At 30.7% G+C, this 16,367-nt stretch overlaps 1 protein-coding gene across 1 annotated transcript; it reads right to left on the bottom strand.

Annotated features, from left to right (window-relative positions):
• Positions 1-8,355: 8,355 nt before the first annotated feature.
• LOC115880690 lies at positions 8,356-8,712 on the bottom strand. Its single transcript, XM_030897971.1, has one exon. It carries the CDS (start codon positions 8,710-8,712, stop codon positions 8,356-8,358), a length of 357 nt encoding a protein of 118 aa, XP_030753831.1.
• Positions 8,713-16,367: the final 7,655 nt, after the last annotated feature.

Genomic DNA, 16,367 nt, shown 5'->3' with positions numbered 1-16,367 from the left:
AAAAGATTAATTCGGGAGAATGAATTAATTTCGGGAGACGATAATGCAGTTTTATCGTCGTGTATAAAACAATATTTTTTTCCATAGCGAGTTACGTTTTAAAAAATATTCAGAAATTATTATTTCAAGGAATTCATTACGAGTAAAAAAAATATTGTGCTGCGTCTAGGTTGGTTTCTATGTAATTTGACAAATAAATAAAGCTGTCTCTTTAGTTGTCAGTTTTGAGTCAATATTTTTTAATTCTTTTTCGTTTCGATTGCTGATTGAATTCGAGCCAGAAATGGCTCAAAACGAAATAAGTAAATTATCAACATATTATATTATATATATAGGATATATTAGATATTCAGACTGAGGCGACAAACGCCATATTTAAACTACTTCCATTTAAATCCCGAATAACTTATGAAAAGTAATACAAAATTTTCAAAAATGAAAGCAATTAAAAAACGTGCGAGAAGAAATAAAGTTTTTAACCTCGCTGTTAAATACTTGCTGTTAAAGTACTATTTTATCTACTATTTTTAATAGATATAAGGCAATTTTAACAGTTGCTATGGAAAAAAGCATAAAATATATTTTTTAATAAAATAGCACTAACAACACTATCAAACGAACCTCCCCTGATTATTTTTGTTATAATTAATGAACTGAAAACCATTTTTTCCAAACAACAACCTTTTTACCGAGGTACCTTCTTGAATAATCACCTTATCCAGACGTTTCCCATTTGCCACTTTATTACTTTGCTGGATTTATCGGTCTTTTGTTATCCGCCTAATCTTCCGTCATATTTTAAGGCCTCCAGTCTACCGTGGAGCATCATCTGGTCGTTCTCACACAAAAAATGTCCAAATGAATCGTCAGAATCAAAGTATAAATGACGATTATCAAAGAAATCGTCGCAAATGTCGCTGATAAATTACTCCAAGCATTTAGTGGGAGGTTGAAATATATTTAGATCGTGGATATAACAATCGTTGTCCTGTACGTGTATCAAAAGCATATAACTATATATTTTATTTATATATTTTCTTTTTAGGTTTGTTATAAAATAGAATCTGTCATGATTAGTGAAGAAGTATCATCCTTTCCGTAATACTAAATTAAATAAATTTTGTGCGTTTTACCATTTTAACTAGCAAAAAATATCCTTAATCAAAATTTATGAGTTTCCCCCCCCAAGCATATTAAAAATTTTGAAAAAGTAAAACGGGACGAACCATTTTAGTACAGTAAAAAAACAGTCGATTTTTTTTTAGTAACGGGAAATATCAGATAATGGATGACAATTTTCCTGTAGAAAATGTGAAAAAGTTTTAACTTTATTATAGGTCTATATTATACAGCACCTTTCTCATGTCTAAAACTATATTAAATATTTAGAAAGATATTGACGGAAGCTATTGTCCAAATTGGATGCCATACTTTCGAATAAATGTTGGATATAGAGTAAAAGTTTTTAAAAATTTTAAATAATATAGGTAGCAAAGACTTTTTGGACATTTAATAGGTTGTATATATTTTTTAGAAGTAAAGGAGTAATTATGGCATAATAAATAGAATATAAAAAATAACAAAATGAAACTAAAAAGTTCTCGCTTTTTTTAAATTACATATACAGGGTGATTTTTAACCTATACGCATAAACGTGGAAAATTATTGCTGATGACAAATAATGACTAATAATGAAAAAAAAAAGTTAGTAACATATTTTTGTTTACGGAGATAACAAACTATTTGAAATAAAAACAAAAAACGTATATTCCATTAAATTGAATATGCATTTACTGATAAAGTTGATAAATTTTTGTGAAAAAAAACTCAAATTATTTCAGTATCTAAAAATATTTTACTGACACTTTTTTTTTCATTATTGGTCATTATTTTTCATCAGCAATAATTTCCCAAGTTTATGCGTGTAGGTTAAAAATCACCCTGTATACTATGATATTTTTCATAAATATGGACAAACAGATACTAAACAAACACTCACAAATAAAATCCCTTATTAAATAAATTCTCAGAGCTTCCAGAATATGTTAATAAAAATAGACAAATCTGTTGAACGTAAATCAAATAACATTAATAATTTAGAATAAGATTCGATACACATAGTATAGGATAAAATGTACGAAACTGCATTTGTATTTTACATTATTCAGTTGTTGACATCGCCATATCGCTATATATGCTCCCAGTGGACACATACATAGAGTGACTAGTATGAAAACTAGAAAAGATTTTACAGAGTTTTGTAAAAGAGCCATATGGTACTTTAAAATAAGAATAAGAACCAAACGATATATAAATAAGATATAGCTATAAAGATTGACTACGAAAAATATTAAATAAAAAAGTGAGCAAAAAATTGAAAACTAAAATATATTTAAAAAGGTGGATTATCTATCAAAATTATATTCTAGTTTTGTGTATTTGTACAGGGTACCAGATGGGTTTTCCCAATTAGAATAACAAAAACCAATAATTATTTATATTGATGCTCTCATGTGTGGGTATATGTTTGTGTGAACATCTAATTGTTTGCAATATATTGCATATTTGACTGATTTTAAACTATTTAATATATACTTTGTATATCAAAAAAGCAGTTTTAGGATATTTATCTGTGCTTTTATAACTGATTTCCTAGTCGGCCTAACATATTTTTGTTCGAAATCCTTACATATATTTTCTTTATCTGATTTCTTTTCTTTATTAAAATTGTAAAGAAATAATTGTACTACATTTTCAATGCTTATTTTGCATCCATTTTTCGTCATTACACACAAAATGTATCAGATCCAAATAAATTATGAAAACATAATGCGCAAAATCAATTAACAATAGTTATTAAAATTTTAAAGACGTTATATTGGTTAGGTTATCAGATTTCACTGTTTAAATCGCAATAAAAGAGAGGAAATGTCGTAACAAGATTTGAAATTATAGAATCGTAGAACCAACATAAGAGCGCTATCGAAAATTCAGAATGGTTGTCATTGTACGGGAATTGGCAAGAACAGAATATTCAATAAAATTTAATAACTGCAATATATACGCTGCGGAAGCTGAATAGTTAAAGCAGTTAGTTAGTGAAGAAGTTTTGCAGTACGTAGTTTGCGATTGTAGAAATTGATGTCTGGTTGAGTTTAAGAAGATGAAAGGTATATTTTTTCACTCAGTAGTTTAATACATAAAATTATTGTTGTTCAAAACAGTTAAAAACGTGTAAGTTGCGCCTCCTACAATTAAGAGTTCTATTGACATCGAAATCAAATTTCTTAAGTTGAAAACACATAGGGACCAATTTTCTAAGAGAAGATAGAAGAAAAGATAGAAATAAAAATTAAACTTCTACATCCTGTATCTCGGAAACGAAACATTTTGGAACATAAACTTATACTCATTTTTATCTGCAAAATATACAGCTGAACAATGACTAAAAAATACAAGAAAACTTTCATATACAGGCTGGAGCAGAATTTGTGTTGTTAAACGCCTTTTTTTGAAGACATCGGATGTGTCATCACCGACAATTTTAGCAATTTTTAATAGTTTGTTGTGTGTAGTGAACTTTGTATAAACTTTATTACAATGGTGAATTGTTCAGCTTTAAAGTGTAAAACCCGCAATGATAAGAAAGAACCAGGAGTTACGTTTCACAGGTAAATAAACAGTCTACTCCACCTTTTTATCGTTTTCTTATTAAATTTGATAATTATTTTTCTGATATTATATATACTAGATATGTAATATACGTTGATACTAGTTTTGAATCATTTTTTCACATTTGAATGTTTTTTTGGTTATAATTAGTTATTTAGGTGCCCGATGGCGTAGAGGTATAGGCTCTCGTCTACAAATCTCAAGGTAGTGGGTTCGAATCCCACACCCGGCATTTCATCAGCCGACTATTTTTATTTAAAATAAAAATAGTTTGGGTACCTAGGTCGACTCAGCCTTAAATGAGTACTTGGGATTCACAATCCTGAGGTAATAATAGGCGGTTGAAGCGTAGTGCTAGCCACATTACCTTCTTTCTATACCGAACGGCTCTAGTATAGCAAGCTGTACCTTGCTACTCCCAAGGCGTTAAACGCTATATACGGGAGCTATTATTATTATTATAATAAGTTATTATTGGTTGGGTTATACGGTTATAATAGCCAACGATATACAAGAACTGCAAAGCATTATTGATTCCGTAGTCCACTATAGTGGTATGTTTGGACTGCATCTCAGTATCTCCAAGACCAAACTATTGGTCTTTTCTAAGACTCCAATAAATGCACACCTGCGTGTCAAGGGACAAACAATCGAACACGTGACCTCAATAAAGTATTTAGGAGCTAACATCAATAGTCAGTGCGACCCAAAAAGAAAAATATTTTCAAGAACTGAGCAAGCGAGAAAAATCTTCGTGAGAATGAAATCATTTTTTACAAGACGAGACCTCAGTGCGGAACTCAGAACTCGAATGGCCAGATGCTACGTCTTCTCTGTGTTACTCTATGAATGTGAGAGCTGGACACTGGATTCACAGACCGAAAAGAGAATAGAACCCTTTGAAATGTATGTATACAGACGGATGCTGCGAATCTCATGGGTACAAAAGATCACCAACGATGAAGTACTCCAGCGCATGCAGAAACAAAAAGAGATACTGAACACCATCAAGGAAATAAAAATGCAATACCTGGGTCATGTGATGAGAGGTTACGAAATGAGAGGTGATTAGAGGATACGAAATACTGCGCCTCATAATAGAGGGCAAAGTGCAAGAGAAAAGATCAGTAAGAAGACTTCAGAACTCATGGCTAAAAGATTTGAAGAGATGATTTGAACGCTCGTCTGCGGAGGAAATCTTCCGGGCTGCAGTTTCCAGAGCCACAATTGCCATTTGGATCGCCAACTTTCGGCAGGAGGGGGCGTGATAAGAAGAAGATTATTGGTTGAACTTTGGCTGAAATTTCCCGAATAGAATTCGGACCACCCTGTATAAGTCAATACATTAACGTGTAATATTTCAAAATTTAAGACAGTGTCAGACCAAGAGGATATATTATTTCATACTTCACATATTATCTGTCGTTTTATGTTTTTGTATAAATATTTTAATAATATCCTTTTTTAAATTCCTTTAATAAAAAAAAATCCTGAAAAAAGGGTTTTTGATTTAAATTTTCCGCAAAATAACTCTGTGATTTAAATACATTTTGCGGAAATAATTAGTCGAAAAAGTTATTATAAATTCAGTTTGGGATAAGTCTATGAATTTTAACGTTGTAAGCGTGTCTGCTGCAAGTGCCGTACATCTGCGTTTAAAATTAATTTCACTGAAAATGAATCTATTAAAGGTAGTTTCACGAAAACAGGGAAAAGAACGCTCGATGTTCTTTTCTTTATTTTAATATTTTCATGCACCCTTTGTCTCGGTTATTTAATTAAATTTTAGTATTTTAAATTTTGTTTGAAAACTAAATTTCTGCTAAATTATATTGTACAGAATAGAATAGAGAAACAAGGGACTTACCTGGCTGGTTATTTTAGAATGAGTGCATTGTTGTATCTCATACACAATACAGGTATTGTGTAAGGAAATGTAATATATATATCCATAGAAGTCAGGAGCACAAAATTTACCCAAAACAAGACTTTATGTAACAAAACAAGAAACAATATGACCCAAAAATTCTGCATTATTAACACAATATCAGTGGTTCCTTGCTAAACTTACTTATAATTATTAACCTTTGTTAAAAATACTCAAGAAGAAGTATAATGCCATCTATGTATTCATGCTTTAAAGACGAAATAGACATCATGAAACTGCAATTTTGATGACGTTTCAATTGACACAATGATCGACATTTCGATCGATTCATTCGAGACTAAAAAATTAAATTTTATTTAATCTTTCAATCTTTCAAAAATTTTTTTTTAGTCTTCTTTAATCTTTCAAAATTTTCAAAGATTAAAGAAGATTTTTGAAAAAACTTAGCAAATATTTCTTTGGAAATCTATTTTACTTTTTCCTGTCGTTACTTTTAAGAAAATTGAAAGACTAATTGCATATTCTATAGCAAATTTATCTGGATTATCTAATAGAATTTTTAGATTTTCAAACTAGCTTATAGTTTATGAGATACATAGTTTCTGAGATACATTCATAACCAACCTTAATTATTTTCTTAATGCGGACCTGGATATTTTATTTCAGGTATATTATGTACGATATAATAATACACATAATTATAGTATTGTACAAGTACATGTATATTTTTTACCTAAGTGAGACCCCAGCTTTAATGTTTAATGAAACTGTGATAGTAATAGATCATAGAATTTTTTTTTTCGTAAAACTTATTTGCATTTTTTCTACGAAATTTAATAAAATATGTTAAAAAATAATATTCTATTCCCCGAGGATTCATTATATCTTGGTAGCAGCTGTATGCAAAGCACAATTTTCGTCGGCAAAATTTTTGATGAAAGAATTTCTCGCGCTGTAATTTAACTTCGCACGTGACTAGTATGCCTGTAACTGGCTGCGTAGATGATTCAAATTAATTTAAAAATTTAAGTTTCTCAGAGAAATTTTAGCATTTATTTTATGAATTAATTAAAGTTAGACATTAAAAATACAAGTACTTTCTATTTTTTTTTAAATCTTTACCAGAATAAGACCACAATAAAACACTAAATCACCACAAACACTTTTACTTTTACACTGGACGCGCGTTTCGCTAACTATATTAGCCTCATCAGCAGATGATTAAAACTCTTTTGTAAAAGAAAGTAAAAGATATTCAAAACTCTTTTAGTTTTAATCGTAATTATTTAATAACAAAAATACGCTACGTAATTTTGACAAGTTTTAAACCAAAGCGAAAATGTAAGAAAAAATATATAACAAGTTAATTTTAAATGAATTTCATAATTTATTGGTTGTACTGAACGTAATGTTTATTATATAGGGTGAGTCATAAATTTATTTTAAGTTTAAAATCATAATAACTTTATAGTCGGGCGACATAGGTAGTAGATTAAATTTACAAGAAAGTAAACCCAGAAAATATACAGTGGTTTTCAATATTTCCCCATAAAATCATTTTTTTCTTAAATTTTCAAAGTAAAAATTTTTTCACAAAATTTAAAAATAATATCTTTAAAATGCTGACATGGGTAATATTTTTTTGAATCTTTTTTCAATTGGCTCAAATTTCCTTATTCAATGTTAATTAGCGCTCATCAATATGTTACGATGAATATAATGAGGTTAAATAATTTAACAAACCAGAGCCGAACTTGAAGTTAGTATAAAAACCCAAAATAAAATAAGAAATATTATCTAATTCTTTCAAAACCTAATATAAAAAATCCAGGTCCGCATTAAAAAAAGTAATTAGGGTTGGTATGAATGTATCTCAGAAATTATGTATCTCAGAAACTATGTATCTCAGAAACTATAAGTTAGTTTGAAAATCTAAAAATACTATCAGATAATCCTGATAAAGTTGCTATAGAATGTGCAATTAATTTTTTAATTTTCTTAAAAGTAACAACAGGGAGAAGTAAAATTGATTTTCAAAAAAATCTTTGCTAAGTTTTTTGAAAATCTTCTTTAATCTCTCAAAATTTTGAAACTATTTTCATAGCAGGTCGTCAAACATCCCAAGACGCAACTTTGCCCCAATTTAGTCGGGCCAAATTATGTTCGTATATATTACGGTTGTCGAGATACCAGTGTTCGTACCTCAAATTTGTAGCACCCTGTATATAAAAAATAGGAGCAATGGAATTTATAAGTTTTATTTAATATAATAATTTAAACTGTAAAAAGTGTTATTGGTATATTTCAGGATTAGAAAATAACAAGCAAGTTTCATTCATTAAAAGTAATGCCTAGAGAGCAAATTAACATCGCTTGGTTCTGTTTTGCAATAATGACATAATTTCCTTTTGTATTCGCGAAACTAGTAAAATTAAGCTAAATTTATTTCGTGTAATTAAAACTTTTATTACGGGGGCTTTAAGCTCGTTGACAGCGATACTTCGTCCTACCTAGATTCGCGTAAGCTCTTAATTGCTAATTAAATTAATTAACAAATAAATTTCATCAGAATGGGTGCATCTAAATTTAAAACTTGTAATTGAATGCTTCAGTTCTTGACATGTTTATAATTGAGAACTTGATAGTCAGCTATCACTATATATTTATGAACGTTTATGTCTCATTTTTTATACAAAGAACTTCAAAAAGATTTCAATTTATATTTATGTTATCATAGGTTTCTCTGGAATAATCCTTGTATCGGGTCGTATACCATATACAAAGCGTGCTGTTCATTATGAAGACATAACTTTCCGTACTAGCGTTGTTGTGCCAAGTACCACAACCCTTTGCATCGCCAAAATTTTGCTGGTCGGGATTTGAAGATTTTTTAGGTGGCTTCGCATATTTTTATATACTAGTCCGTTAGCTGATATAATAATTGGCAGAATCTCAACTTTAGCTAGGTTCCATAGCTTTTTGATTTCTGTTGCCAGTTCCTGGTATTTAGATATTTTTTCGTCATACATCTGTGTCATATTGGAGTCTGATGGAACTGCAAAGTCTATTATTGTGACTTTTTTCCCTGCTATGTCTTGGAAAACCATGTCTGGGCGATTATGATGCATTGGCTTATCAGTAATCATGTCCATGTTCCATAAAATTGTAGCTGGTATTTTGTAGTATTGCCAAAGGTGTGTATTTGTAGTCCGGTGTGTAGGTTTGTAGCAGTTTGTGTTTAAGACATAGTGCTTGATGTAAAGTTTTCTCATGTTGTTGTGTCTGCTAAGGTATGTGGTCGATGCTAAATTACTATTATTAATGTTGATACTATAAACTATATTATTACTATAACTATGTCCCTATTCTTGTAAGGACATAGATGGATACACTATGCTCACATATACCTAGTTAGAGGGTATACAGGGTGAGTAGGAGGTAGTGACTTTTGTTAATGTAAATAATAAATGTTTATATATTTATAATTAATTTATTTTTGTTTTCTAAAATATTTTGATCAAAAGCATGTCTGGGCGCTGAAACGCTGTGCCACTGAAGCTTGACGCTTGTGCCACTGAAGAACTGAAACCTAACTGCTGACACACACACACACAAGTAGTCTCCGTTGGATTAACGCCGGCAGTGTTTACAAAAAATAACTATTTTATTTTGTAGATTTTCTTGCAGTGGCGAAATACCCATATAGGATTTTTTTGGGAGAGATGAATCCGCCACATAGGTACTTATGACATTTTTTTAGAAAGTAAATTTTCATGCATATTTTCATCGATAGGTTTGTAGCTTCTGAATAACGGTCTAGGTAGAGCGTTTCCTAACTCAGAATTAGAACTATTAGAGATAAGCAGCAACTCGCATTTTCATTGGAGGACATCGTCATATTTATTTCAAACCAATAATTAACGAGAATTTTCGTATAATTTAACAAAATTACTGTAAACCACTATAAATACGAATTGTTGGTTAAGTTCAATTTTTTTCTCTTCTTAAATAAATTTAAGCGTTAACATTATTAGGCATTTGCATACACGTGTGTATTTTGGGTGGTCTTTTACCAAATTTGCAGACTATTGTGGAAACAGAAAATTTACAGTTTACAGAAATAAATTGAAAATAATATTTATATTAAAACAGCATTATATGTAACTTTTTCAAACATGTCTTTGAAATCCTCCAAATTAATAGCTCTTAGTAAGAAGTTACACAATTACACATAGTATATAATAAAGTTTAATTATATAACTAATATTCTCTTAAAAATAACAATTTTTGAGGTTTAAGAAAATATCCGAAACTTTAAATGAAATTTTGAAATGACTTCCTAACAACAACAGCATTTTTTATAGTTTCTTTTCAACCTTTAGTAGTTAAATTAACTGATTTTCTACGCTCTATACAGCCTTGCTTTCTGTGCAGAACGTATTTGAGTTTAAATCCTTTTGTTATCTGAGCTTTGTTATCGCAGATAATCGTGAGCAAAAAACGACGCTCGAGAGCACAAAGAGAAACAATTTCTCAAGTAGTCTTAAGCAGCTTGCATCTGACAGCTCTAAGTTGATAAATTAAGAGGTCTTCTTCTGTTAGCTCTATATATATTTATCATATAGGTATAGAAAGCTTAGTGCTAGATAAAGGATACTTGTGTTTACCAAAATAATCTTTTTATTCTCTAGATTTTTCTTCCAGGCGAAAAACCCAAGTAAGTACTTTTTTAAGATTTGTGTTGTGATGGTGAATGAAAAATCAAACGATACCTATAGAATATTAACATCTATAAAAACTTCTCTACAGGTGTAATTTCCTAGCGAGACGTCTGGTCTCTATAAAATGATACATTACTTTTCATTGATATAATAAAATACAACTGTTGGGCCACATATGCTCTATTTCTATTTTTTCTACTTTTACTGACAGTTCGACAAGCAAAACTATCTTTTAAGGTACCGTTTTCAAATCGCTTAACGAAATGGGTAAAGAATGGGTAAAGACGCACATTTTTTCTTTCATGAGCTTTTCTGTGAATGAAAAGCCCGATACATGATGTTATCTTCTTTTTACCTTCTTTTTTGCACTCAGAACATTCAAAAATCTCAGCTATTTAGACACTTTCACATACGTCAACATACGCTTTGTTTACGTCAAAGTAAAAAAACGTCACAAAATATAACTTTTTAGTCACAACCATAGATAAAAGTCATAACTTAATTGTCCAGGATTCCTACTTTCTTACACCTTTAAATTGTTTTGTATGATATCCTTTCTTAAAAGATCATTGCTCAAATATTACGTTTATTTTTTCAAAGATATCTTTTTTATCTGCTCTAAATTATATATTTTTTATTTCCTATATTTCATATACGTTTGTTACGGTAATAATCACCTCACTTACGCCGAAACATTTTGTAAAATACAGGCGACACGTTTCTTCCCTACCGCAATAAAACCAAAACGGCGCTCTCCATATTTATCCCCCTTGTTTTGTGCCGCCGTCGTTTATGGCGCTTCCTTTGCGTTAAATTTACTGCAACTGTAAATTCGCGCTTACGGATTCGTCGGGGATAAAAGTAGGAAAAAAGCCGCTCGTTTTGAGGTTGACGTTTCTGTCTAACCTAGATTGAGTATTACTAGGGAAACCCAAATATTAAAAGTGCATATTTTGCTATGTTTTGCATATATTCAAATATTTTTTAATGCATGTTTTTGTGAATCAAATATTTTTTAATGTATAATTATTTAGACATTTAGCAAGTATAAGCGATACCAAATAAATTTTCAGTAGCGTGATGAAGCTTCATTGGCACAGCGTTGCCCACTTTTGCGTATTTTCTTTTAATCAAAATATTTTAGGAAACAAAAATAAATTAATTATAAATAAATAACGCTATTGATATATAGCAGTTTAAATATAGCGATGTTGAGCGGTGCCATGCAAAATACCCTGTATAAGATAATGTAAGTTTTCCTTCGCGTACTTAATCTGATATCCTTGATGTTAAAGAAAATATTGATAAGTGTTAATAAAGTAAAATTCACTTCAGTGTTTAACTATTTGTCGGATATACTGTGTTTAACTAGAGTATCAGTAAATATAAAATAGCATTGCAACACCGCATAGTTCTTCAAAAAAAATAGTGTACAATAGCAAAACTATATTAAATTTTATTCAGAGAAATGTATCGACGACAATATTGTAAATTTTCAGACTAATGGGCCACCCATGTGTATAATTTCGTTCTTAGAAACACTTTACCGGGTGCGTCTCAAAAGTGGCTCACCCATGTAACTTTTTATTTTTTCAGATAAAAAAAACGAGATTTGGTATGTCACTTTATGACATAAATTAGGACTGATTGACGGTATTCTATTGTTTTTGGCCACTTCCTGTTTCACCGGAAATTACTACAACTTTTGATTTTTAAATTTCTATTTTTATATTATTTATATATATATTTATATATTTTATGATACTTTATTAGGTATTTTTTTTATTTTATTCGATAGAAAATGACACTCTGAATAGAATGACATAAACATAATATACCAACATTTGACATTTTCGCTTTAAAAAGAATCGTATTTTAACTTCAATCTAGAGTGCCATGATTGTCTTAAAAACACTAATTTTTATTCAATGAGCCTTGTAGAAAAATCAAGCCTTGTAGTCATTTTCGGTGAAACAGGAAGTGACCGAAAACAAATGAATATGTCAATCAATCCTAATTTGTCATATACTGACATACCAAATCTCGTTTTTTATGTCAAAAAGTAAAAAAGTTATAGTGGGGCCACTTTTGAGGCGCACCCGGTATATAACAAATTTCTATTGCATTATTATTACCAGTATACCATGAAAAATGGTAAAAAAAATATTATAAAATTAAAAAATGATCAAAAAAGTAACAGAACAGAAGCATCCATCTAAGAAAAATTTCCATAAAAGTTGTTAGTAATTAATTAGTCTTTCTAAGATATTTATGTAAGAACTAGTTTCAAAACATTTTAATTAAGTTATCAAGATATTCTAGCAACATTCTATCTCCAGGATAACAGTTCATCGCTTTTTAATTTTCGAACACAATGCCTAATTTTAAATTAACAATTTTCTTAGACGAGAAAAATATTACTTTGCGATGTTACAAAAGCAAAAACGATTTTAAAAGAGAACGATTCTCTCTGAATTTAAATTACGGGTTTTATTTTCGCCAAGTTTTGATTAAGGATCTATAAAACCGGGATAAATGAAAATGTCCTCTAAGCCGCAATCTTAACGTTAATGTCAGCGAAAAGACATCTTTTATTCCAAATAACGTTTCTGGGTTTTATTTTTTTGTTCGGAAAGGAAATCGTTTACTAATCAAAATTCAGAATAAAAATAAACAAAAATTACTAAATAAAAGTAACAGTTTAACAGACAGCATAGATAAATGAAACAAGTTTAGATTGAAAAATTCCCCTAAGGACAATATAAACAGTATTTGGCGCTATTCTTACAACGGTCGCGACCCAAAGCTTTTGATAATTTCGGAGCGGTTCGGCTTTTTCCGGAATTATGTCGCCAAATATTATTTATTCAAATTTATTATTATTTTCTGTTAATTTTATAAATAAAATACAGTGTTTTGCATACAAGAAACTTTATTTTATAAAAAGACATGTGTGTGAAATACCTATGAAACATTTGAAACCGACGTAATGCCACGATACACGATGGTTTTTGCAGTTCACAGTTCACAACAAAGTTTTTTAGTTTTTAATGCCACTTTTTCATAATTATCACGGGTTTGAGTAAATAAAATTTAAATTAAACTCACAAGATAGCAATAATTACTTTGAGAATGGACGCTTTAAAAACTTTTCGGTATTTTTTAAATGAGGGCCGTTTAAATTTTGAAAGACTTTATAATTTTTGAGGATTCTGACTTTGACGAGAAATTCAGTTCTGTTATTGTTTGCGGTTGTTCTTAGCAACCGCTCTAGCAGCGCCAGATCGCGTACAACCGTCGCGACTCAAAACAATTATATATTTTGACGGGCTTTCCAATCTAAATTTAATTCCTTTATCTATAACAGACAGTTTGACAGAGACGTCTCTGATATCAGTCATCAGTCGTCGCAAAGTTTATGGCATGAATGGTTGTCGTCTTGATGCACTCAGTGATGAGGATCTGCAATGGACGTTGATGCTTAGCTTCAGTCTACTGAGATGTATATTGATGAGACAGTGTCCTGTTAAAAACCCTATGCCAATCCGTAGATTGTTCTTACTTAAATCATGGAAAATCTTGGATAGAGCCTTCCAGGTTCTTGAGTTCTGCTTTAAGTTGGTTTCCACTTGGGAAGCAGAACGGTTCTGGTTCAGTAAGTGGAATTTTGACTTCAACTTCAACCTGTCTTTTAATTTCTAAATATAACTCTCAATCGCTATATGCTAAATATGCGTAACATGCCAATTCCACACCTACTCTCATTTATCATCAGATATATTCTACCGCGTCCTCTGATCGCTTTGTTTACCAATTCAAATCTTTGCCGAGAGCACTTTTTAGTTTCCGCGCCATGCTACACACTGGTACACTTCCCCGTGAGCTAGTTTGGTTACATTTAGGGAAAATTAGGGAACAGTTACGTATCTGCGTTTTACTGCTTCACATCTGATGCTGGTAACGTAACAACCACGTCACCTAGAACACATTTTCCTTAAAGAAATAAAATGCCCACTGGGTTGCAGCTAGCGATAGGAATTTTCACATTTTTAGTATTCTTGGATATAGCATTTTTAAATGATACTGCCTGATATTTCTAAATGAATGCGCCAATTAAATATTGTATAGGAGTAAATCGCTATGGCAATCTAGTAAGTCAGAGAGAGCAAAAATGCGAAGTATTTATTATATAACCACTTAATCCGACGCTGGGTTTCATGCGCTTGGGGAAATACTTGCCTTTCTTTCTTTATTCAGCACATCTTATTTTACTAAGCGTGTTGATCGTACTCTTCAACACAAAGAATAACTTTAATTAAAACGAAAAAAACTTACTGCTCAACCAATTAAGAACAATGAACTAGTAAACTTATTTTTTCAGCGCTTTCTAAGATAAAGAAGATAAAGTATTGGTGATCGTGACAGGCCATCGCCATCGTGACAAAATTAAATTGTTTGGGGTAAAAACTTAGATAAAACGATCGATGTATTGTATAGGGTGATTGATAGCTCCAGGAAAAGCTTAGTTTTCCTTTAGTATATTTTCTTATTCCCAATATTAGTTTAATAAAATTTATGAAGTTTTTATCGGAGTTTCCTTCACAGGTGTTTTTCAAACTTCTAATAACACCAACAATTGTCTCATTTAACCGAATTCATATCTCGCGGAATTTCTGAGATGCCTATGTTAAGCATTGAAATTGTCACCACCCTGTATACTTTGCTATGTTGGGTTTTCTCTGGAAATGAAACTGTTAATAACAAAATCTATTTTCCATGATAAACTATCGGAAAATCCCCTTTTTTTCCTTAATGACAGCTAAGGGATAAGAAAACGAACATTCAATACATCTCCCACTGAGCAGCAGATGGTGCTTTAGGGTCAAACTACTTTCTCGGCTAAAAAATGTTTCGAGATAGCTTAAAGAGACATTCACCCGCCGATTGTCCCAAGTTTTTGAAAAAAGCTTTTTTGTAAGTGTGTCTAGAAAATACAAAGAAGTCAGAAAGCTGACATTTATAATAAGAATTTTGTTTTTAATTTTACCTAAAAATAAAAATTGGCGCCGCCCCCGGGAGGCACGTATAGCCGCCCATACTAAAATATGTTAATAAAAAGTTGGTAGGCAGTTCTTTTAGTTTCAAAATAAAGGAATTTTCCTTTTTTTTATCTCAAAAACTGCGACTTTGACTGATTTTGCTGTTATTACAAATTTTGTTGTAAATATTATTCCTAATCTTAAATTGAAAACCGCGTTTCGCTAGCTACTGTAATTTTGGAGCTACGATTTTTTAAAATTTTTAACTCCCTGCACGCCAACCCAAGGTTTTGCTTAGTAGGATGGTATACTTACCGGTATGTGTGGGTTTTCTACAAAGGTTTTCTATACACAGAAGTGTCAATAGATCCCCCATTTCTCATCAAAATATTGTACTTTTCGTAAAATAATTAAAAATTCATAAGGTGAGCCGTTTTTTCTTACTACGATATCATAATTTTATTAATTAATGTTGTTATTTCATTTTCTTAATCTTCATTCAGAACCTCGCAATTACTTGAATAAATTAGTGGTTTCAATTACACTTTATACTTTTTAGTTTACGATCATTCACAATATTAAAAAAAACACAATTAAAATTAATAGAATATCCTAGCAACAGCTTGCGTTAGCCAGTTGTATCCATAGAGAAAGCCTAATATTTAGCTTATAGAACAATCAACTTTTGATTTCCAACCACAATTTCTCTTGATGGAAGATAATCAAAGGCCAACATTGTATTTCTCGCAAATTTTGAAGTATAATTAGTGGAAAAGTTAAAAGTTTGATGACTTTTTCAGCTAATTGAAAATGTCTTACCACTAATTTTGAAGTTCTGAATGCTTATATTGAAATTAAAGGAACAAACTTCTACACTAATTGAAACCACTAATTTATTCCACTAAAATGAAGCTTTAATATCAAACTTTTATTGCAGCGATAAAATACATCTAGAATGTAAAAACTGCAATTTTTCCTAGCTAAATGGAAAGAAATGTGTTATTGCATGAAGGCTGTGCGATAATAATGCGCCGACATTTTCCACTA

The sequence above is a fragment of the Sitophilus oryzae genome, unplaced genomic scaffold (assembly GCF_002938485.1).
Source record: "Sitophilus oryzae breed Bouriz unplaced genomic scaffold, Soryzae_2.0 scaffold_1640_pilon_pilon, whole genome shotgun sequence".
Lineage (NCBI taxonomy): Eukaryota > Metazoa > Arthropoda > Insecta > Coleoptera > Curculionidae > Sitophilus > Sitophilus oryzae.
This window is presented reverse-complemented; position numbering and strand designations above follow the sequence as displayed.